The following is a 24205-nucleotide window of genomic DNA, read 5'->3' on the forward strand; positions in this document are numbered from 1 at the left end:
TAGTCTTTGATGTATGCAGCACATACATGCAGCAAAAATGTTCATAATGCAGATTTGAATCTCTCTATGCATTTGACGTATTTATATTCATTAATACATAGCTCACACTATTATAACAAACAGCCTGTCAGATAAAGGCAGAAGACTGCTAATGGTTTAACGGCCTCCTGTAGGTTATATGAAGATACTGATATGCAGTGTGTTTTCTCTCTGTGGTAAATTCTCACACTTGAAGTCATGAAATTTTACACTTCAGAGTTAATGCTACACCTCATCTAAATATGTGAAATGTAACCCCAACAGCTAGTGGAAAATGGCTTTGGAGCCTGGGGCATTTGAAGCCAAGAAGCAGGGAGGAAAGTGCTTAATCCCCTCAACCCACTCCCTCCCAAACACTTTTTCCTGGCAGTTTAAGTTTTCGACCCCAGCACAAGCCCCCCTCTGCTCTGAATTGCCACTATTACTTGCACCAAGGGGTCAGAGCAAGTGTGCAGGCAATGTGGGGTTAGACCCACTGGAAGCCAGACACACCCAGCACAGAGCTGTATAGGGCCCCAATTTTAAAGTTTTCTTCCCTGGTATGGTTCCCACAGCCAATGAAGATGTGTAGGTTTAGATTTGGATTATGGAACTTACAAGAAAAAAATCCAATCTTTTTGGATTATGGAACTTACAAGAAAAAAGAGAGAGAAAGCCCAACTGAGTATAGGAGACCATAATGTGAGCAATAAATGGTTCTTTTGGATGATAGCCTGGGAACCTGGCAACATGGTTGAAGTGTCAGGGTTGATGCTGCCACTCTGAGGTGCAGGAAAAGAATGTTGCAGAAGGAAAATTATGAAGCAATCTTTACAGCCCTAAAGAATGGTTAAGTGTTATGGTTCACAAGCTGAGGCAGCAGGGAGATGGGGAGGCCCATGGTCCTACCAAATGACAAGCTGATTGGAAAAGTACAGAAGCATGGGCTTTCCAACCACAGAAACCTGTGCCTCATTTTCTGACTGGCTGGGTGGCTTTAGGAGAATGGCTGAAGTGCACTAAACTAGATGCAACATCAGGCATGCAATGGGGCCTTGCATACTTGCCTTTTTCATATTGCTACAGTATGCAAGGGAACAGGAACGTGCCACTAAGAGGCGGTAGCACAGGAGTCATGGTTTTACTTCTTTATCTCTAATATAGGTACTCCCACCACAAACTGTCAGTTTTGCTCTTGGCATGGTTTCTCCGGATGCTTTCTAACCTCCATGAAAAAGGTTAAATAGCCCTTACTCAGCATGGCTACCCCCTAAAAAAAAAGTAACCCCCCCCATGCCAAATATTGGGAGAATGATCATTCCCGCCTCACCAGTTAGTAGTTTTGCCTTTACACACACACACATGAGACAGACAGACAGCAGCTGCTGCTCTCATCCAGATATTTAAATAGTGGTATCATCAGAATACTTAGTTGTCATCAGTACATTTGCTGATCGCAGCTCAATTTCTCCTTTTCGTCTCAGTTGGGGGAGGATGTTCTATTGGTTTCTGGAATCAAAGAGGAACTGGCTTTAGTCAAAAAACCTGAACCTCAGTTTGAACCACTTGAGAGCCAGCATTCAACTTGTTCTGAATAGAGTTTCACTCACCAAGATGTGTACAATACTTTTAGATTATCTTCAATATTGAAGACCTGAGCAGCACTGATGACACACAGCTTCTTCGACCAGCTGACACAACATGGACACTGTTGTCCATGTTTTGATAATATCCAGACTGAGCTATTGCAAAGATATATAGACTATCCAATCATGCGATTGTGCTCAATCATGTCAGGAATGGAGCTAGTAGATTGTTACTGGGGATGGTCCTTTAGAGTAGCTCCTCCCTGTGCCTAAACAGCTGCAGTGGCTGGGGTCCATTCCCAACTTCAATGCAATGTGCTATTTATAATCTCAACAGGGTGACTAAAGGATCACCTTCTCTCACATGAATCTAATAGAACCTTAAGACCACATCCAAGGCCTCTTCGTGTCTCTCTCAGCCAGGGAACAACTGGGGAAACTGTTAGCCAGAGAACAACTTTTGTGTTGCTGCACCCCATCCGTAGATACTCTACCTGAGGCATTTGCCTTGCATTGGGCCTTTTTTCTTTTTGGCACCAGCTGAGTGTCTTTTTATGCATATGGGATTATTGCAATGCTGGCTCTCCTAGCTTCTGTGGATGTTTTCATGTGTGTGTCTTTTTAAAAAAGTAATAACCCAGACATTATAAAACCAGGAGACACAGAGATAAATGTAAAACAAGCTAACCCTTCACAGACACTCAGACTCCATAAACATAGTCATCCAGGATTAACCATCCCATATTTGCACAGAGTTCTGACAGCTCTGAAATTAACAAAGGCAAGAATATCGGTACTGCTCTCTGGTGGCACCATACAGTAAATGCACCTCCGTTACATTTTCCCTTGAATGGAAAGTTGTAGAAGACTGATGCCCGCCCTGAACAGTACCGGCCAACAAATCTCTCAGCTTTCAGCTAATACTGCAGCCCAAGGCTAATTCCCCAGTTTGCAGTGGAAATGCCATCTCATTAGTCCCACGTTTTTTTCAAAGCTGAAATAAATATAATAAACACTATGAACTGAAAATGTAAACTGCAAATCATCACACGAAACACTCTCAGTTCTGCCAAGTATCAGTTTTTACAGAAAAATCACATCCCTATACAACAGATATTCCTTATTTTAGAACACACCAAGTCAACAGAGCAGATACTGTTGGAGCGATCCAAATATAATGCTTTTTTATTTCATGCATCTAATGAAATTCTTTAATCCATGAAAACTATATACTGAGGTAAATTTTTAATCCCTTAAGTGTCAGAATACTGCTATATAAATGACAATCCTCGGTCCAAAAAGAGCAAGGGACAATCAAATAATCTAAAAGTACCATTTAACTACTTCTACCTTCCCGGGATATTTTTGTCCTACCTCAAAAGATAATTTATTATTTCTTTAACTCCATTTTTTAAGATGCAAGCAGGCGATTCTGAAAATGACTGAAGAAAAGCCTGGCAAGGAATTCGTGTCTTCAGTTGTTCCAATTGCTTCATACAAGGATTTAAGCCATATTTTCTTCCATTTCCATATGGAGAAAGGAATTATGCAGGAGGAGCTCTTCACTTAAGAAATTAGGTTGCAGTCTTGGCCACACAGAACAGGGTCAGCCCTGTCATGCAGCACATGGTTCAGGTGACATATGGATTGACTGGAGCTAGCATTTCCTTGTGCTGCAAGACTTTTTAGAGTATTGTCCCTAGTTGTCCCTCACCAGAATATATTTCCAAGCAAATATATGTAGGGTGAATCTGCAAGGCACTGAAGTCTAGAATGAATGAATGAATGAATGAGCGAACAAACGTGTGTATTTATGTAGAAGCCTGAGCGAACGAACGTGTGTGTGCGCGCGCGCGCGCGCATTTAGAAGCCTGAGCTGGTTAGAAAGATGAGCTAAGGTTGGCATTTTTCCTCTGCCTTTAATGGGGATTGATTGATTGATGGTTTTTCTATATTGTCCCAATTACTAAAAAAGTCTCTGGGAGGCTTACAGAGAGTGAACCAAAAAAACCAGAACCATAACAACGCTCAAATTTTTAAAAAGTACACTTCATCTAAAATAGTAATAAAAACAAGAATAAAACCAGTTATTAAAATACTGCAAAAATAAAAAGGTCTTTGCCTGGCACCAAAAGAAATAGAGCAACGGCACCAGGCAAACCAGCTGGGCGAGCGTATTCCATAGCTGGGGCACCACTGCTGAAAAGGCTGTTCTCCGAGTAACTGCTCTCCTGATTTCCTTCAAAGAGAGTTTCTGGAAAAGGGCCTCTGCCTCCGATCTCAAGAGGCGGGCCAGCACAGAGGGAATTTATTATTTCAAATTATATGCTGCCACATTAGCCCACAATTGGACTCTGAATTGAAAGAAGCATATAAGTTCCAAACATGTGAGATTGCATGTAGCCATTTCATTGCTGCATGAGCACAGGTAAGGATGGAAGGAGCAAATAGGAATCACACATGAATTCATTTAGGGTTATCACTTGCCTCTTATAAGTTGATAATTCTTGACCATGCACAAGAGAGAGAGAGAGCGCACTAACAGCCAAAGCTCATACTCTGGGGAAATTTGAACTGAGATTATGGAAGTGAATGCTAAAGATGAAAATCCAGACCTCCAGCAATAAAAAGAAATGCTCAGCCTGTCCCAAGAAACTAATTTGAGACAGCACAACCAAATAATGAAAGCTCTAAGTTTAGCCACAAAGGTAGCCAGGCTGAACACCACAGCAGAGGAGGGAGCAGATGGACAGACAGCAGTAGGAGCAGATGGGCTGGCAAGACTAAGCTTCACCCTTCATTTACAAAAAGAATATTGCACTTGATGCTTGAGTGACTCACAGCACTACCCCATTTGGCCCAGAGCCTTCATCAGTGGCAAACAATATGGCGGTCAGTTGTGAGAGTGGAGTTTGCATAACCTGTATAATAGGCAGTAGCACTCTTTTCATAGCTGGTAAGTGTGCATCCATTTATGTGAAAATACCAGCCCTAACCAACCACAAACACACCGGTGGGGGGGATATGCTCCATGGGGGGGGGGATATGCTCCATGAGGCATTTGGGGGTGTATCAAAACTATTCTCCATCTCAGACTCAATTTCATTATTAGACAATGCTGCTACTTTCCTTAGTTTCACTAATATGTTTCTATTGTTATAGCCTTCCAAAGATTTCTTGGCAATCATATATAACCTGGAATCCACAAACAACCTTTAGTTATTTGTGTAGGAACACAAACCAAGCTTGTTCATACACAGCGCTTTCTGCATCAGTGCATGTATCTATTCTCAAATTGTGAAGTGCAGGAAGAGGGCAGTTAGGCTATTGAACATAATATTGTGTTCAGAATGGAAAGACAACCAGATAAGAACAATGCAAAATACGTAAGAATTTTTACTACAATTGCAATTTTACCCCTTCAATCTCATTCCATGGGTTATCAAACAGCAAGGGAAGATGGTCTGTTTAGAAGAGGTCACTCTTGTACAGCACTTTCAAGATTCTGCATTTTACAAATTACACTCACACCTGATCTTGAAAAGGCTGATAGTGAATGCTGCAAACTAGACACATTTTTCTTAACATATTTTAGAAGGAGTCCCCTGAGTCTTTGCTTACTTTCCTATCCAAATGATTAAACAAAGCAGTAGCACATTTATTTTAGGAAGATTTTAAGTTTACAAAAGAATACTCCATTTAAAAGATTCTTCGTTTTCTAATTTAATAGAAATAACCAAAACCAAGTGGTTTTCAAAACAATGTTTTTAAAACTGTTCTAGTACAACTGCTACACCACATTCCAGAGCATTTAACAAGAAATATTTACAGGCTGCTAAATGTATTAAATAATCATGTAAAGGAAAATGCCTTTATTACACACCAGCCAAAAAACACAGGAACTGAACAATTAGAAACGTTAACTTGTTAAAAAATTAAATATTATTCAGAGAATACAATACCACAGAAACAGCACTTTTTTTTGAAGAATCAGTAAAGTTAACTATGTGCAAAAAGTACCAGTTTTAATTACCAGAAAAAAAGAATGTTGGGAATTGAACCCTTTGATTTGTATGTGTACATATAAAACAGGCTTTCAATTGCACAAATCTTTATAGACCTGTTATATACATGTTTAATGGCATTTTGAACTGAAAGAATGCCCACATCTGCAGGCCTTTAACATGCATCACTTTCTATTTTGAAATTTATGTTCACACTAAGGGGAATGCTGAAACAAATGAGAGATCTATAAAACTCTTTGCATTTCTTTGTACAAAGTTGCAAATCACTTTAAAAGAAGCAGCTCCTCAGCTTTAAAAAGCCCTCAAACAGAAAGAGGCAAACTGCATTTTGTTACTGTAAATCAACTACTAAATAAACAAAACTCATTTTTTAAAAAATATGGTTCAGATTTTAAAAGGAGAGGAAAAGCAAGCAAAAAACCAGAGAAAGTACAATGGATGGAATTACTGCATGTGCAACGTTGAAAAGGTAAAGTGGTGGCCATACTTGACATCACAAGTCTTATGCAATAGTCTGAAATATGTCTATGTAAATTGTGGCATATAAAGTTTTTAAAAAAGTACTTCCATTATTTACTCAAACAACTACTTTTTAAAAAAATATGTTAACTTTCCCCAATTTTTTAAATAAAATGCCACACTGTAACTCCACACTTTATTTTTTTTTTAAAGCTAGACTTGGGTGATACACATACAAAAACTTTCCTATAAAACCACTATCCAAAGGAAGAGGATTCCTGCCATGCTAAACAGGCAACAGACAAAGCAGTTTTATTGCTTTTTCCTAGGAAAAGTGGGGAAAAGAGGCAGAAAAAGAAGAAGCCTACATCCAAGTACATTACATATCCAACTTCAACATACTGTGGCCATTACCTACACTTAAATAGGGCTGGCTAATAAACTAAGTTATACAACAGAATAGCAAATTGGGGTTGTTGTTAAAAATATTTGTTGGTTGCAGTGGCTTGGAAGAATGTTTATAAAACATTCCATTATCAATGCTGAAAGTATCCTGACAGTCAATGCCACATCAAATAGTTTTAATGGGGATCTTTTCACATGAAAAAAGGTTATCTACATTTAACAGCATATCTATTTTAAAAACTGGGGGGAACACCCTTTTTTGGATAGTAATTCAGCCTTAATAGTATATGATAGGACACTTAATTCCAGGGCACAGTCAAGACCGACCTGAACATACTTAGCTGGTTAAACTAACCCTAATCACTAGTAATTACATGGCAGGGGACCTGCTGAGGTAATTGAGAAGTCCACAGTCGGCACGCTGTACACTTGTCGTCCTTCCTGTTTCAAAGCAAACTGCCTTTTTCTTCTTTGGATTAACTTAAACTTTTGAAACATATACAACCGAGAGATTTGAAATTACTGCTTTTCAAGAACATTTAAAATCAGAGCTTAAGAGTCAAATTAGGTGACAAGAGGATCTTGGGACCACATTACACAAAACTTACATTGTAATTTATGCAGCACAGGCAAATCCATAGCACATGCAAGGGAAGCTCCACTATCCATTACAAACCGGGTCTCTAACATAAAATCATTCCCAGTATAGCTCAATTATTGCACAGACATCCATGAACTGCAAATAGAGGCTGCTCTTAAACTGCACCAATGGCAACATTTTTAGTTTGAATAAATCATGTCAACACACTGGAAAAAATCTATCGATTCTGAAATGGAGTCACAAACCACAGTCATCTAGTTCCATGAGGAACTTAAACTGGCAATTTGTAGAATTTGTGTATAACATCTGATTATATACATTTCTGGTGGTAGGTAATCAAATGGAAAAAACAACCAAAAATACAACTTATCTGAAAAGATAATTTCATAACAAGTAAACTTCAAAAGAATACAGTTTTTCTCTATTTGCACTGAAATTTGCAAAACTGTAAATCTCAAAAATCAACTAGAGGCTAAATGACAATTGCCACTTGTGTACAGGGATCCTGCATATAGTTGAGTTAAATAGTTCAATTTAAGAAATCTAAAAAGATAAATGCAAATGTTGACAAGATTGCAGCTTTCAGATAATATTAGAAAGCCAGTTATAAAATATTCTATGAAGTACAGAAAACAAAATTTCTAGATACTAAGGAAACTCTGCAATTCAAGATCCACGGAGCCTGTATTGCAAATTGAGATACTAGAAAATGTCATGTACAATCACATTAAATTCTCATCCAGTATTAAGCACCTTGTATTACACTTCCCTACTGGTATTCAGTGATTTTCTCAAAATGCCAGTTATAAGTGCATGCACTAAAATTTTGTGGGATTTTGTGAGAAAGTAAACACACTGGCAGTGTAGATTGTTTGCAGAATAATCCACAGTGGGCCGAAGAGGTAATTGATGCTCACCATAAATTGCTCTTGCCTTATCCTCCAGCTGGTAGTCCAGTGTTCTCTTTGTGCTCCCATCATCTCTTTGTGCTCCCCTTTTCATTCATCACTACATGTGTTTTTTTAAAAATAGGAACTTCTAAAGAGTGCAGCTGGGGGTCTTTTTTATTCCTTTTGGCCACTGAAAATTGTGCAGCTGGGTTTGTCTTACATTTTTATTACCTTTGTTGGTATTCCACAGGTTCACATTTATAGCAGTCCAACACAAGTAGTCTTCTTGTGTCAATGGTCTCACACTTTTCAGCTGTCAAAGAGGAAAGTTCAGGAAGTAATAAACATGGAAATTGAAACGGCAAGATTTCATAAAGGCTAATTTGCCTACAGTTTACAGCTGTCAACTGCCACACTATCAGCTGAAAATGAAAAGGGAAAAAATGGAGAAAGTAGGTGCACCCAAAGGGGGTGAAGACAGTATCACATCTGTAGCAATGTAATCCTTCAAGTGTTGAACTAACAGTGCTCACCATTTGTTCACCATTTCAACACTTGCCAGTTCCAGAAAGGGAAAATAACTCCCCAAGTGTTTGGAACATTTGGTGGTATGGTCACAGCAGACCCGTGGCAGTTTAAAAACGTTATTTATTTTTTGACTAATGAAATAGGCAAAAATATAATCACTGGTGAGTGGAAGAGAAAAATATGAAAATTTAATGGCTTGGAAGCAAAGTGCTGTTACTGCACGTGCAGAAATTTCTCTTCCATTCACCTCTCAACTGTTAAATTTGCATATATTTTCCAGTTCAACTAAATGTGCCTATATGTCCAACAGGTTTTGTTTGGACACCTTAGAGGTGGCAGAAGAGGAATCCAGTGAGGCACCATGACCAGTGGTACTTCTACCTATCCCCCTCTTACAGGGCTCTATTCATTCAGTGCCATTCAGCTGTTACTTTCTTTAGAACTGCCAGGGATATGCAGAAACCGTAATAGTAAGCCCCTCCAAGAAGGTGGGTGTAGTGCTAACTCCTCTTTCTTCCCAAGCTGGAAATAGTAAAGGAGAGTGAGAACTGTCTCTTCAAAGCTTAAAATTCAGGTAATTACATTGCCAAGAGGGTGATAATATTGCCAGCCCCATTTGGTGCATCTAATTTCACTTTTTCTTTTGAATGACACCAGGCAAATGTGTGCAAATTAGCTTATGTGTAATCTTGTCTTGTCCATCTGATACCTACTCCACTTACCACGTTCCATTTGACAGTTAAAATTTACAAAGTAAAGCCTACTTGTATCAGACAGCTGTAACTGTACACATGCACAAATGTGAAAGACAAAAATAACAATAAACAGTTCCACAGTTTTCTGTGTCCATTTTTTAAGGTGTCAAATCAGTGACCATCACTTAAAGTGTTGCTTAGGAACAATGGAGGGACTTACACTGGTCGCAGCACAGATGAGACTGCAAAGAATGGCAAGGTTTTCTGCAGGGTAGCTCAGTAGCTAATCCCCACAACCCATTATGAATTAGTTCTTCTGGGTTTGGACGACATGACAACCCATCATGGAACAAAAATGTCCTAGAACAATCCACACTGCAAGAGGCAGATTGCGTTCAAATAACATGACAGCCTACTGTGGCTAGTTACCCATCACAATGGACTGTCTTGTTGTATGAACTCAGTCATTAACATAGGGAACAAATTCTCAGTTCATATATGTCATTGCCTCACTTTAGTATAGAAAGTAATATTCAGACTGGGCTGCACTACTTATCTATACATGAGAATTTCCTAGTTCTATGACTCCATCACTGGATTTTAAGTGGAAGGTCAGGTGATTCCCACGTATTAAAAAATGATAGAGCCCAGTCTGAATGTTGTCTGTGACTTTCTTCCACTGCTATTTTATTGACTTTCCAACAAAGAAAATAATGTTTGACCAGGTCATTTATTAGGGCAACTATTGACTATATTCAAACCCACTATATTCAAATACAGGCAATTTAAAATTACTTCATTTGCTAGACCAAACTTTTGAAAACACTTGAAAGATCCCAGAATTCTGTAGGATCCATCCACTTTATAAGCAGTGTTAAAGATTATCTAATAAAGTATATCAAAGCCATAAATATCTTTAATCATTTGGAACGATTACATCCTTTCTACACTTTTCATCTGTCTGCATAGAGAAAATGAAAACAAGCATTTGTATTAAAATTCTCTAGAGCATTACTGGGACAATACATTGTGCAATTGAAACTACTAATATCTAGTGTATGGATCAATTACATTTGATCTTTATACACTATGAAGGCTTGACCATGACGAATTACTCTGTTTCATAGCATACATTTTGGTCACCTCAGTGTGGTCTAATGTTTAAAAAAAACTGGCACAACAATAAAATATTTTGTACAGGGGCTTGAAATTGTGTTATTTGGTGCTATTTAAACAAACCAGGCCAAGCATATAAGGCATTTTACCTGTTCAACACTGAATTACAATGATGCAGAGACACTTCTGTTCTCAATATTGCCATCAAGGCAGAACTGATGAACTTCTTTGCATGCAGATTATCATAATGGGTACAGGCCCATTTTCATTATCTATCCTGAAGTCACTTGTCTGATACACTGGTCCATGAACGTTTTCTATTTTAAGGATGGACAAGTGATTCAGGTTCAGTGGGCTTGTTTTCCTTTTGTTAGACATTTCATTTAAGCTGCTTCTGAAAAAAAAAACCCTCTTGAATAGCTCTAACAAAATAATATAGAACTTCAGACTATGAATAGTTTTAGAAATAGAGAACATATTACAAATCCACTCTTGATTAGGAACATTAGTAAGAATACATATTAGCTTAAAAACAGAGCAGCAAATGTTGCTGTCCGAAATGATTTACAGTACCATTATTTACAAATAAGACAGAGTGAATACAGGAAATTTTACACATTTGGTAGTTGACAAAGTTACTGCTTTCTGATAGCAAACTATCAGAAACTGTTATAAGGGAAGACGGGACAGTCACCAGTTATTAAGTTTATAATATTATTCTGAGTACTAAAATCTATATAACCAGTATTGCAGCCAACATCCTGCCTTTTCAGGGGAGAAAAATTGGATTAACAAATTCCAAGAGGATATTCACTTAAGTGTTCTGTGGATAGGACTTTCATACAGCACCATGAACTCTACTGAAAAGCATTAATTGCAACCAGACTTAATGAAGCACATATGAAGAACTCGCACTCCTGCATTCTCCAATTCAAAATTATTTAATGATCATTACAGTATTTCTATACAAGGTCAGTAAAAGAAAGCGGAACCTAGCTATTAGACCCAACACAGAATATGATACTTGCAATACGATTTAGATGAGACGATGAATAAAAACTATCCAATTCACACTTAGGGTTGCATTGAAGAGAATGCTGAGGAAGGTGTCTTGCAGTTTAAACTGCAGTCCAGTACGAGTATGAAACATGACTGCCTTGGTCCAGTCTTGCAGAAATGGTTATTAAGTTGTGACAAGGGTTCACTGTTTGTACAAATGTTGTCATATAAAAACTTGTTTATCAACATTCATCCCACACCTCTGTATCTGAGAAATGAGGGAGTGAAAAAAGAAAATGTAAATCAAACACTTTAAAAAAACCAAACACAAAATCAACAGAGGTTGAAAGCTTTTTTCCCCTTTTGACAAGAATGTTTCTGTACAAATGCTTTTTGCAATCTAATACTGTCTGAATACTATCAGCTTCAATAAGATGGCCACTGAAGGCAAGATAATATTCCAGGAACACTTAAATATGTTTCTTTCTTTTTACAATAGTTTAGGTCCGTTTAAATCAGGTTACTTTATATGCACTGGTCTTTCATCTGATTTTAGACGTTTTCTGCGTGGCTGTATAAAATCTTCATCGGAGTCATCTGTTATTTCAGCATCGTCCTCTTCTTGCTCAAATTCAGGTAAAGGCTGGAAGGTCCTGTCTGGGTAGATCTCTGTAAGTTTATCTTCAAAGTATAATGCAACTGCCTTCCCTGCCTGTGCTACTTCTGAATCAGCCTGCAAAGTAAAGAGATAGTAACGTTCACCCATTGGTAATGCACATCCCTTCAGCAAGTGTGCATGGTCTGAAACGCTTACCTTCAAATTAATCTCTTGTGTTTCTGCATAAACTTGAACAACTTTCATCATCTAAAAAGGATACCAGAGTCAAAAAAAAGGAAATTATAATCCCTTCTAAAGTTATGCGACTGCACAGGACTGGATGACTAAAGTCAGCCATACCAAATTTACTTCTAAAATTCACTGATGTAGAGGTGGCTCTCTTCATAAGCCCTAATACTCAGAAGCGTGGTCTGTGAACCTTAATCAGTATGACACTGTTGCAGAAACTGATACCATGCACAGAAGCACAATATTATTAAACTCAAAGCAAACCTAGGTGAGAGCTGTGTCATAAATACTCAGGTGGTCATTCTTCCATCAGGCTCTAAGTAATTTCTACTTGAAGAAAGAGCAAACTGGCCCAGTGTTTTCCTGTTACGTCTTTTTTCACTTTGAAACTTCAATTAAAACTCAATTCAATTAAACTTCAATTAAAACTTTAAAACTTCAATTATACATGGACTGTAGACTTGCTTATGTTATAAATATACCTACTGCTACAATTAAAATGCTTCACTGCTTTTGCTTCCTACTCTGTGGTTGCATCTATCCATCCTTACAAAGAGTAAAAATGTATTTGTTACAGTAAAGGTATGATCTCTTCCTTTAAAAATCAGTATGTTATAAGAAGTGAAGCTCTTCCATCTCTTTTTTTTTTGGGGGGGAGGGTGTTATTTCTGCAAATGTTCTCTTTTGGTAATGTGCATTTTCAAATGCATACTTGTGAACACGAATGAAAGTCTCCTACATCCTTCCAAAATAAATCTAATTTGAAGAGTGGACAATGGAACAAAAGACTGATAATCCATCAAACACAAACAGAATAGATTTAACAAATCTGCTCATCTTTAGTTGTGATTCATTTTTTACTAGGCTTATATCCTAAAAACAAGAATAGGCTACTTAATGTGTACCTATTAATATGTAACTGTTCCAAAAATGTCTTGAAGAGGAAATAAGTGCTATTTTCAAGCACGTAAAAACAAGTAAAACTAAAACTGAAGAGCACCATCAAGATTTGTTCCATGCTCTTCACATCCATAAACAGTGTACAATCACCCAGAATACGCTGTAAAGCTGCAATCCTATGTATTGCATACTTATTTCTGTTTAGGACAATGGAACTTGCTTCTGCAGAAACATGTATAGGATTGAGCTATAAATTTGGTTTCTCAAGAGATTGTTTTAATATTTGAAACTATGGATTAGACTTAATCAGGACCAACATATGTCCAGTATAGAAGCAAGATTAAGTCTAGATTCAAACCTATATTTAAAAAGCCTGGAGTCAGAAGATCTTCCACAACCATTTAAGCATTTGCCTGTCCACTTCAGTATATTATTCTTTTATATTCATTAAGCAAAGTCTCAGGTTTAATAATTAATTTCAAGGTTCATGTATAACAAATATGCATCAAACACTACAGTACCTCAGAAGGGTTTATACCCATGTTGAGTATAAGGGGTTTCACACTTTTGCCACATTGTCTCTCTTTCGCTTTGGATTACATGCCTGACATTCACAAACACAAACATTTGAGTTTAAGTGAACTATGTTATTTGAATTGACATGAAGCAGTAAAATGGATTTTCAGGTCTTGAACTTAGAAAGTTGGGAGAGTTCTCAGTAAGTAACCAAGCCCTGAACACTTCCTGGCAGAAAGAAGGCTTTTCAAACTATTTGGTTTTATCTTGATTAAAGCAAATGCAAAAGATTAAGGGAAACCTTGCTGGATCAGACAATGGATCCACCCGGTCTTGCTTCAAACAATGGCATCAGGTGCTAGCAGAATGCTGTAATCAGGGCATAGAGGCAAAAGTCCTCTGAAACTCTATATCCTTCAAATCTGAACCCAGAAATATACTGCTGCTGAATATGGCGGCTCCATTTACCTACCATGGCCGGTGGCCATTAACAGCCTTCAAATTTGTCTGAACAGAATGCATTTACTCAACACAGCCACTTTTTCTGAACTATTTACAGTTCACTTAACAAATGTTGTAGGCGCACACCTAATATTGTGGACATATTATGCATTTAAATAATAAATTAAGTTACTCTCAATTTCTCCCCACTGCTTTTAATGTGCTTCACATATAACTTGCAATAGGATGGTAGACTTCAAGCTTGTCAAATGCGCTTTATTTTTTACCTTGGATCTCAAGATCCACCAGCCAGAGTTGGCTTCAAAAGACTTAGAATGAAAGAATTCTCATCCCAGGGATTTATTTTCAATAGAAAATTGATCATCACTCACAGACTTTGCCTCGAGTGCCAAAAAAATATTCTCATCTGCTTATCCCAGGTTTTCTTCATTTCAGTAGTATAAAGGGGGAAGCCGATTGGTCATTTATTTTTAAACAAGTGAGAGCCACAGATCTTTGCCTATTTTCTACAAATCTGTCATTAGAACAAGGTCTACCTTCTGTCCATTCGTGACATACTATTCTCTCAAGCAATCTGTTGGGGCTTTTTGTGGCTGCTTAGTTCACAAGTTAGTTTCATGGAGAGGTTTACTCCATGAAAAAACAAGTTATATAATTAGATAATACATACAGATACAGTCTTCCCCAGGCAGCCATATTCTGAGCCAATCCAGTAACAATAACATGACATTAGTGGCATTATCAGGATTATGTTTACAATTCCATACACTGGGGAGGTACACAAAAGCCTCACCATGTTCAGTAGTAAGGCACATATACTGTAATGCAATAGTCACCAGTCACGTATCTGCTCCCCACCACAAAAAGGTGAACAGATCATATGACCAGGCATTTATGTGCCTAGAATACAGTTCATATTAAAGATTCAGTGCACAGTGGAAGAATGTGAATCTAGGGCTCGGTTCCCATTCCATGTATATGTATAGAGCTCTATATAAAACTAGCTATAGGACCACATCATTTTCACACACAAAATGTGGAAACAACTGCAATTAAGTATTGTGTACAAGTGCAAAATGGGACTCTCATATTAAAACAGAAGAATTCTGCAGAATGAAAGTTAACGTACTTCATTAAACCTTTCACAGTTCTTGAAGATCAGCCGAACATCTGCCACAAAATCATCAGGTATCTGGTAGTGCTGGGAATGTTTCTTTTGCAATTTCTTTTTTACAGTAGATAAATCCATTGGTTTCTTTATTATTTTATAGTAGTTTGGTATCTGTTCAGAAAAGATGTAGTGTACAAATCAAATTAAAGATTATGAATATTATCAAAAATTTCATCTATGCACTACAGACAGTTCCTGGGTTATGAATCAGTTCCACTTTTGAGAAAACAGAAATTTGTATTTAAATTGAATTTGTATGCAAGTCAGATCATGTCCTCCACATTCATGGAGATTAGGGGTGCAGGACCCACATTAAAGTGGAAAAAGAATCCCTCACCCCACCCCGAGCCAAACTCACCAGTGCCTTCTTTTTGCAGCAAGGAAATGCCAGAGAGATGTCCCTCTCTGGATGGACAGGGCAGGAAGGCATGCTTTGGAGGCCTCCCTTCCTCTATGGTGATGCTTTGGAGATTTTCCCTCTCTCCCCTTTCCCTCTCCCTCTCCCACATGCTGCTTACAATTTTCCACAGTAATTTAAAGAAAAAATTAATAGACTTTATGGCAATTTGTAAGTATGGGTTGTTTGTAACTCAGACATTCATTATTTGGGAACCGCCAGTAGTGAAAAATCCCTACTTTTATGGTCAACAGTCATTCTCTGAAGTCTTTAGATAAGGCAGAATTGGTGCTTCTTAATGGACCTCCAATCCTAGAGGAATTTCTATTATCTTTTGCCAGAAGTTGGACGAGTGGAATGGAAGGTGCGGGCCGAATGGCTACACACCACACAAAGGCAGAAACTCATTGCCAACTGAGTGGCATTGTGGGAATACCACGCACTATATAAAATCAGGAACTCAGCTAGTACTGGAAGAAGCAATTGCTTTTCTCAATGCTGACTGAGCCTCTCTGTTTACAATGACAGCATGCAGGAAAGCAAACCTAGGCAAGGCAATGATATCATGCAACCCACTGAGGTTTGATACAGCAAATCCCCTCTACCATTTCAAGTTCTGTACTCTTGTTATTAACAGCACAAGAGCTATGAAATTCTGGTTATTCCAAATTCAATGTTAACATCTTCAAGGTAATATGCATCCAGTCACTCACCGAGGCTGGGACAGGCTCTTGGAATTCAATGCTCAGCTCATGGCAATACAAGTAAAGAAGGAGGCGCTCACATTTCTTGCAGGGGGGAAAAAGACTCCAGTCAATGTTGTTTCATTCTGTTTCATATTTATATTTCAATGTTCATAAAAATAAGAACAAGATTTCCCAAGTCTAACTCAGTCCGACACTCTGTGGTATGCCCATCAATGTCAGAAAAGCTACTTGTTGCTATTGCAACCTATGGCTAAGATTCAAAAAGCTATGCAACTAATTCCTTCTGAACGAGGAGTCTTTGCACTTTAAACAATAATTTTACATGCCACAAAGTTAAAGTAAGTCCATTACAGGAGCTCACAAGTTCAACATGACTGAAATTTAACTATGTCATGCATCTAAATGCAGAAATACCCTTTCTAGCTAAGAGTCTTAAGTGTGCAATCCTGTGTACCTTTAGACAGGAAACATACCTAGAACTCCCATAATCCCCCATTTACAGCATGGGTGACTAGGGAATGCTCAGAGTTGTAGAATATTTTTCTGTACTTTTTCTGCCTAAACATGGACAGGATTGCATCTTGATAGGCTCATCATCCATGGATGTATCTAATTCTTTTAAAAAGCCACATATACTATTGACCACTACCATACCCAGAACAACACATTCCAAGTATCAATATTATTTGTATTCTTGCCTTTCCACAAACTTTAGAAAGGCAAAAATAATAATATGAATATTAGAAACATGTAATAAAGCTTTTAAAAATTCACATGTTCATTTTATTCTAACAATCAAAATGATCTGATTTATTGATATCAAATTTCAGTTCATCTGAAAATAATTCAAATTAAATTGCTGTTTAAAACTAGTCAAGCCTTGTCACAGTGGCATGTGCACCCATCATTCAAGGCAGAATTACTGCAGAGATATAATGAGGAATGGAACTGAACATGAGAGAAAGGAAACATGCAGGGAGTGAGAGCAGCTGGAGAATGAAGGGTAAAAAAGGGGGAAGGAAAACAGCTTGTTTTAAGGAGACAAGCAAGCATTTTCATTTTTAGAAGTTAACTAGCAGAATAGACAACTTGATTTCAACACAAAATAAAGCTGTCCACCTAGCACTGTTTAAACTATTCAATATGCTTATTTATGTAAATGAAAGTTTGATCTAAGTCAGGAGAACAGCAACAGAAAACCAGAAGCATTTTGTTAAATGGTGTTCAGTACATACAGTATTGGAAACCTACCCTTTGGTCCACTGGACTCAAACCTTGTGCAGTTTTCCCCTTCTTACTATGCTGCAAGTTGTCACAGTCATATTCTACTTCAGGTTTGCAAAGATCACGACAAAATGTACATATCCACTCTCCACTAGAAAAAGAAAAGATAACCAGTCCAGAAATCCAGGCAAAATATAATACCATGGCCCCTAAAAATCTGCATGTAGAAAATCCAAAGCAGAATAGAATTTCACAATTCTTCTGAGCTGTGCCTTTTTCCAGGCAGAATTTAGTTCATCTCCCCCGTAATAAAGCAAGAAATATGGAAATAAGACATTCAAAACACAGAGGTGGGTACAATAACTGAGCCTCATGGGAAGCTAAGAGATTCCATTCCCTATGTAATGACAGACTTAAGATTCACTAGATTTGGAAATTACAAAGAATAGATTACTATATTCTGTTAACAGTCAAGTCTCCTAATGAAATTGTATTAATTATTTTACAGGAGCTATGACTTTCTACACTTGCAGCCTTATTCTGGCATGATGGAAGACATGTACATGGTCTGACAGAAGATGGTTGATACTAGATTCTTTCATTACAAATAATTTATGCCAAATACACAAATTATTATACAAATAATCCCTACTGTGTAAACTGTGTATTATCTTACCTTGGAAAACTTAGAAGAGTGGGTACATGGCATGTGAGGTGGAAAACTTTGGGACACTTTTCGCAACACAACAGGTCTCCTCCATTTTGGCACACAGCACACCAGTCTTCATTAGGATCATCATCCTTGTTGTTGCCTTCTCCTCCAGTCCTAGCTGATCGGTGCATGAGGCTCCGCACTGGAGACTTGCCATTTACAAGACCATGTCCAGACTGTTTACAGCTTTCACTCAAGTCTGCTGGTTCAGTTTTTACATGGTTTTCTATACTTCCCAGTGCTTCTAGTTCACTTTCCAGATGCAAGTTTGTAGAAAGTGGCGGCGTCAAGCTGCTCTCAGGACTGCTAAGCTAAAATAAAGGCACATGGTGAAAAGCTAAGAGAAATTCCCTTGTATGGAGAATACGCTGCTTCTTATAATTTGCCATCCCTGAGATCCTTGCTTCTTAGCCAAAACTTATTTTGTTCACTGCAGTAAAGACAACCTCCATCTGGCCTGTCCATCCCATAGCAATGAGGCTCTTCTCCCACTTGAATCTACTCTGTCAAAATGTTATAGCCTGAGTTTTTCTGCCATAGCTGATTGGAATGTATTGCAAATATTCTATGATAACAATAAGGGACCCGTTTGGAATGGAGCACATGGCTAGAAAGCAAGCAGTGCAGGCTCTATCCACTCCAATTTTCGTTCTTCTCCTTATTTTTATGTTTTGATTGTTTTCTGTTGGTAACTGAAGCATAGCTGGACAAGTGAACATGAGGACACAGGCAAAATGCACCTTAACCCATCCTTCTAAAAGCCCAGTATGGACGCATCTGAATTTACCTGTATCATAAATTTAGGCATACTTTTCTTAGTATACACAGATCCAACTGAATGTAGGTATTCCATTCTAAGGAACATATTTTCTGTCAAGATAGACTCAAGAAAAGCAAGCATACCTGTCAGATGGAATGTATGTGAAATAGTTCTAGCACTATAAAAGAACTTTGTGGAACACACATTACTGATTTTCTAGAGCAGCCATCTTGAAATGTAAGGAGTCACTGATATGTTTATTTCTGAGGTACCAAAGACTTAGTTTTCACAGGAGGTGGCACCCATCTGAAAACAGTTTCCAAGGGTTCTGATACAGTAAATCTGGCCTGATATGAACATCTCCAAACAGCTTCCCCATATGAAAATTGTTACTGAAATAACTGCATGTTTGCTTTAACTCCCCCTGCAAAAAAATGTCCTTAGTTCTTCTTGTTTAGTTATCTTGTTACAAAATAGTGCAACATACCATGCAGGCACTCCTCCTGCCATCTTCTGTTTTTTCTTGCTTAACTGGTCCTGAGAAACTGCATACCTCTTCCTCTGTGCCTGGCTCTTGCTTAACTTTCACATGCTCAGGTTTGAAACTAATATTGTTCTTCTCAACAGTTCTGCCTGATGAGCCACAGCTAAAAAGCACACATAGTAAATAAGTTTTAACAGTTGTCAAAATAGCCCACTGCCAGAATTCTGAGAATTAAACATCCCTTGTAATGCTGGGAAAAGTACTATGCCTATAAGTGTAGGAAGCACATGGTTTTGAGGCATCATAACTAAGTTTCATGTTAAAGATCCAGAAATGGCTTTATAGTCGAGATTGAGGTTTTTCATTAAAAATCCATTCTGAGATGTAAAAGTGTCCACATTAGAAATAATTAAGTTATCATCATCATGAGAAATGAAGGTCTTTGTTTCCAATTCTCTCTCTTTTCTCTGGGTAAACAGGTTGGTTGTGGGTTGAAATAAATTCAAGTACTGGAGTGACCCTTTCATTCATCTGGTGTGTTGGTTTTAAAATCAACTGTTGACTTCCTAATGTTAGAAGAGCAGGATTTTTCTTACCTCTGAAGAAGCCATGCTAATTCCTTCTATCAAGCCAATCTTCTAGATAATGAATAATGAGGTCTATTATAAGTTTACTCATGCAGCAAATGCTTGAGTAAATTTGTAAGTTAAGCTTTCCAGAATAAAGACAATATGAAAATACTGTAATTGTTTACAATGCAAGTTCCGTGCACACCCATAATTTTCCTGCATTGTTTAGTCCTCTGTAAATCAGAGTAAACAGTGAAGTCAACCAACATGACAGTACAAGAAGCAACTCACTGTACAATAATCTTTGCTTTCTATAAAGAGGTTGACACGCATTAGTAGCAAAGGAACATACATGGCCTGCAGGTAGATTCGGTGGCCAGGAACACCTATCAGCTTAAGCTGATATACCAGCTGCAACCATATCAGGACAGACAGGACCTGGCAACAGATATCCATGCACTGGTAATCTCTTGCCTGGATTACTGCAATATGCTCTAAGTGGCGCTTCCCTTGAAGATGGTCTACAAACTTCATTTGGTCCAGAATAGGGTGGCCAGATTGTTAATGATGACAGGCAGGCACAATCATATAAAGCCAGTCTACTATCTTCGGTGGCTTCTAGTTGAGGTCCAGGCCTAATTCAAGTATTTAAAGCTCTAAACAGTTTGTGGCCCAGGTATCTAAAGAAGCACCTCTTCCAGTACATGCCTACCCAGCACCTTAGATCGGAATTTGAGGCCCTTCTGAAGGAACCCCCTCCTCAGCAAATAAGGAGAGTGATTACACAAAGGGCCTTTTCTGCAGTGGACCCTGACTTTGGCACAAGCTCCCCAGAGAGGTTTTCCTGGCACCTTCTTTACAGCCTTTTAGGCACCAGGTGAAAACATTTTTATTTCGATGGTATTTTAATTGTTAACTTGTTCTAAGTAATATTTTAACTGTGGATACGCAATTATTGTAGCTCTTCCTATAGTGTTTTAATTCCTTTATTGGTAATTGTTGTTTTGTATTTTTATCTTTATTTTATTCTATGTTGCAGCTTATTTTGCTTTTTTTTTCTGTTGCAACCTGTCCAGAGAGCCTTATGGCTAATAGGCCAGGCTAGAAATTAATTAATTAAATGGTAATGATGGGGAACAGGGGTGATAAACACAGAGCACAAAGGAATACAAGACTGGAGGAAGCAGGGCACTGGATCATGTGTCTGACCTTCACAAGGCTACACTAGTAAGCAAGAGATAAGAGCCTTTTCAGATGCATTGCTAAAAAAGACATTTGCACCCTTCTCCTCACTCTTGTATAGTCACAAGAAGAGATCAGAAGCATTTTCTTCCCCTTTTAATGCAACTTTTGTGTTGTACCTGAATTCAGAGGATCTTTGATTACTTTAAGTATAGTTTATTCAAAAAAGCAAGGATTAAACAAAATTGTTTGTTGGAACCAACAAGGATTTCAACTCACCAGAATTTCTCTGAGTTCAGAGCTCTTGTTTAAAAGGAGGAGGAGAACCATCTCTTTCTTCTGGACAATGCAGAGGAAAGAGCAAGGGTGCATAAAAGCTCAATACAGCATTAAACAATATGGTAAGTTTAGTGTAAGTGGGGCTTTGCAAAAGGACCACTCATTTTAAATGAAATAAATCTTCTGCAGTTAACCTGTGCACAGCAGATCTGATGTTCTGATCATGCCTGAACTATTTTGCTGGTTTGACTTTTGGTTCAAAATTCACAAGATTGGGTTCTGCAGCTGAAGCTAAGCAGTGCATGAGATTGATTAACAGAGTAAAATATTAGAATTCCAAGCATATACTTTATTAAACATTAACCTTGCACTGCCCCCAACCCCCAGTTTCAGTGTTCACTGAACCTGTAGAGTAGGGGTACAAAAAGGACAGTCCATGGACCACAAACAGCCTGCCTTGTGGCACTGCCTGAAGTCTCCCTTGCTAGTGCACTAACAAGAAAATCACACATGTAAGTGCAACGCATGCAGGTGTAGCCCCCTGGTACCGCATGTGTTCACACCTACTGTAGGAGAGAAGTGGAACTGAACGTTCAGAGTAAAATGTCCTTCCATACAGCCTAAGTTTCAAGTGAGCAAAATGACAGACTACAGAATGTCTTTACTCCTTTTATGATGCAGAATCAATATAGAAGCTTTCACTGACATTTCCATGCTTTCTGGTCCATAAATGAAATTGTGAACACCTTAAAATTTCTCTAAAACTGGAATTTTATGTCCAATAGTACACACTGAGTTCTCTAAACTTCACCTGCAGCTAGTTTTGAGACCATTCAACTCACCTGCCTCTACTGCCAGTGCTGGAGGTACTCGGTGGCCTCACAGGGGTGTGGGAATTGGATAAACCTAAAGGAGTATAAACCAGCAATTAGATCAGTAGCTATGCAATTTGCATTCTATGATACAGGTAGCATACTGGCAATGAAGTAAAACCTTTCACTTCAGTAAGTACATTAAAGTTAGTCTCACATCTTTTCTGTGTAAGAATCCTAGAACATATTTCATTTGGTAAACATCCAATAGGTTCCAACACTTAAGTGCTTCCTAATTCTATTTCATTTTATTTGAATACAGTCATCATAATCATTCAACAAATGAAAACCAAGCTAAATATTATTATTGGAAGCAATGTAAACTATGCTAAGAGTTATTCAATACAGTTAATGACATTTATATACAATACATTGAAAGGAAATGTTAATTAATTTAAGCGTACAATGAAAATAACCAAACACAGGTGAAAAGATAAAAGGGTACAGAGCAAGCTGGATTGAAATATACTAAGTATATTTTAGCACTCTTATTTGTCCAGGTACATAGAAAGGCTAAAGCTCTCAGGTTGCTCCATCCTGTCACTCCCACAATTTTACACTTACTTCCAACATTCCACAATAATGAAACGCATAACCGAGTGATGCTAGAGTAAATTTTTCTAGTTTATACTGACTACTGAATTTTGGAGAGGGTGTTTCAAATCCACCTTAGCATCCAATATTAACCAGCAGCAAGAATGATGAAGGGGGATTTTTTATATCACAGAATTATTTGAGGTGTTATTCAATTCCATACCATCTACAGCACTTATACCCTTTTTATGATTTACTGTTGGATACTGTAATAGTAATTTTTGGCGTTTATACAATTGGGAAACCTAGAAATATTGATGGATGGTGAGTGAATTTAAATACCTTTTTCCCCTTATATAGATGACAATAGTCAAGAGATATTAGTTGCTGGAGTGCACTTAAAAATAGGATGCTGTTGAGCTCATAAGCTATAATAATATTTTACTTTATTTTTGGTCTAGATCTTTATTTCTGTGCAGAAATCATGTTACCCTTTCAACTGAGCTCTAGGCTACAGTTGTTTCACAGCCCATTAATTTACAAGTGATTATCTAAAGGGGGAATTTATCTACTCCTACTGAAAATTATTTCTATTCAGTTGAATCAAGTAATGCTTGTGTAAACAGGTATACAGAAACAAAACAAAAAAAGAAATTCTCACCAACATCACTGGATGACACTGAAGACTTGAAAAGGTTTCTTGAAACCTTTAATTTCATATGACATCTCTAGAGAGTTCAATTATTACAGTGGGTTCTTTTAAACAGAAAATTAAGATATCCACTGCCTTTTTCCAGCTTACCTGATGAGCCTGGAGATAGTGCTGAGGGCCCAGGTGAGGGATTCATACTGCCTATAGGCTGAGGGGGTAGATGGCTGCCTGCGATATATCTACTTAACAAATTATCTAAGTTACTGGAACCAGCATCTTCCAGCTGAAATAAAGGAGGACAGCCAAACTGTGATTCTGCTGAGTCTAAATGCAACATGTTAGAAGTGACAGCTTGGGAATCATCTGTATTTTCACTGAAGGATATTACAGTACTAGCACTGAGTCATATAATGGGGGAAAACGAACAGATGAATATTCAATTTTGCCATAGATTTGTTTGATCAATTCTTGCCTGCATGATCAACCGCCTAGGCAATGGCAGTGATAGAGAGGAACAGCAAACATTAGCATAGAATTACCATAGCTCTTGCAAAAATCCTAAATTCAATGACTAGCTTTTTAATCAATTAAGAAGCAAGTAGGTTTCATACTCTG

At 37.9% G+C, this 24205-nt stretch overlaps 1 protein-coding gene across 2 annotated transcripts in view; it reads right to left on the reverse strand.

The window, feature by feature from the left end:
* Positions 1-5314: 5314 nt before the first annotated feature.
* The window catches only part of TRIM33 (tripartite motif containing 33), a 62402-nt gene continuing 43511 nt past the window's right edge, over positions 5315-24205 (reverse strand). For both annotated transcript variants that reach the window (XM_044447629.1, XM_044447639.1), the window contains exons 12-20: positions 23741-23873; positions 22375-22438; positions 19506-19665; positions 18223-18569; positions 17574-17697; positions 16329-16403; positions 15177-15329; positions 12137-12187; positions 5315-12055 (exon numbers count right to left, since the gene is read on the reverse strand). In XM_044447629.1, the coding sequence (XP_044303564.1) occupies positions 11843-12055; positions 12137-12187; positions 15177-15329; positions 16329-16403; positions 17574-17697; positions 18223-18569; positions 19506-19665; positions 22375-22438; positions 23741-23873 (1320 nt within the window). In that variant the 3' untranslated portion in view covers positions 5315-11842. The remainder of the gene's footprint in view (positions 12056-12136; positions 12188-15176; positions 15330-16328; positions 16404-17573; positions 17698-18222; positions 18570-19505; positions 19666-22374; positions 22439-23740; positions 23874-24205) is intronic.

Source organism: Varanus komodoensis, unplaced genomic scaffold, assembly GCF_004798865.1.
Source record: "Varanus komodoensis strain SLA01 unplaced genomic scaffold, ASM479886v1 scaffold1, whole genome shotgun sequence".
NCBI classification, from domain to species: Eukaryota; Metazoa; Chordata; class Lepidosauria; order Squamata; family Varanidae; genus Varanus; species Varanus komodoensis.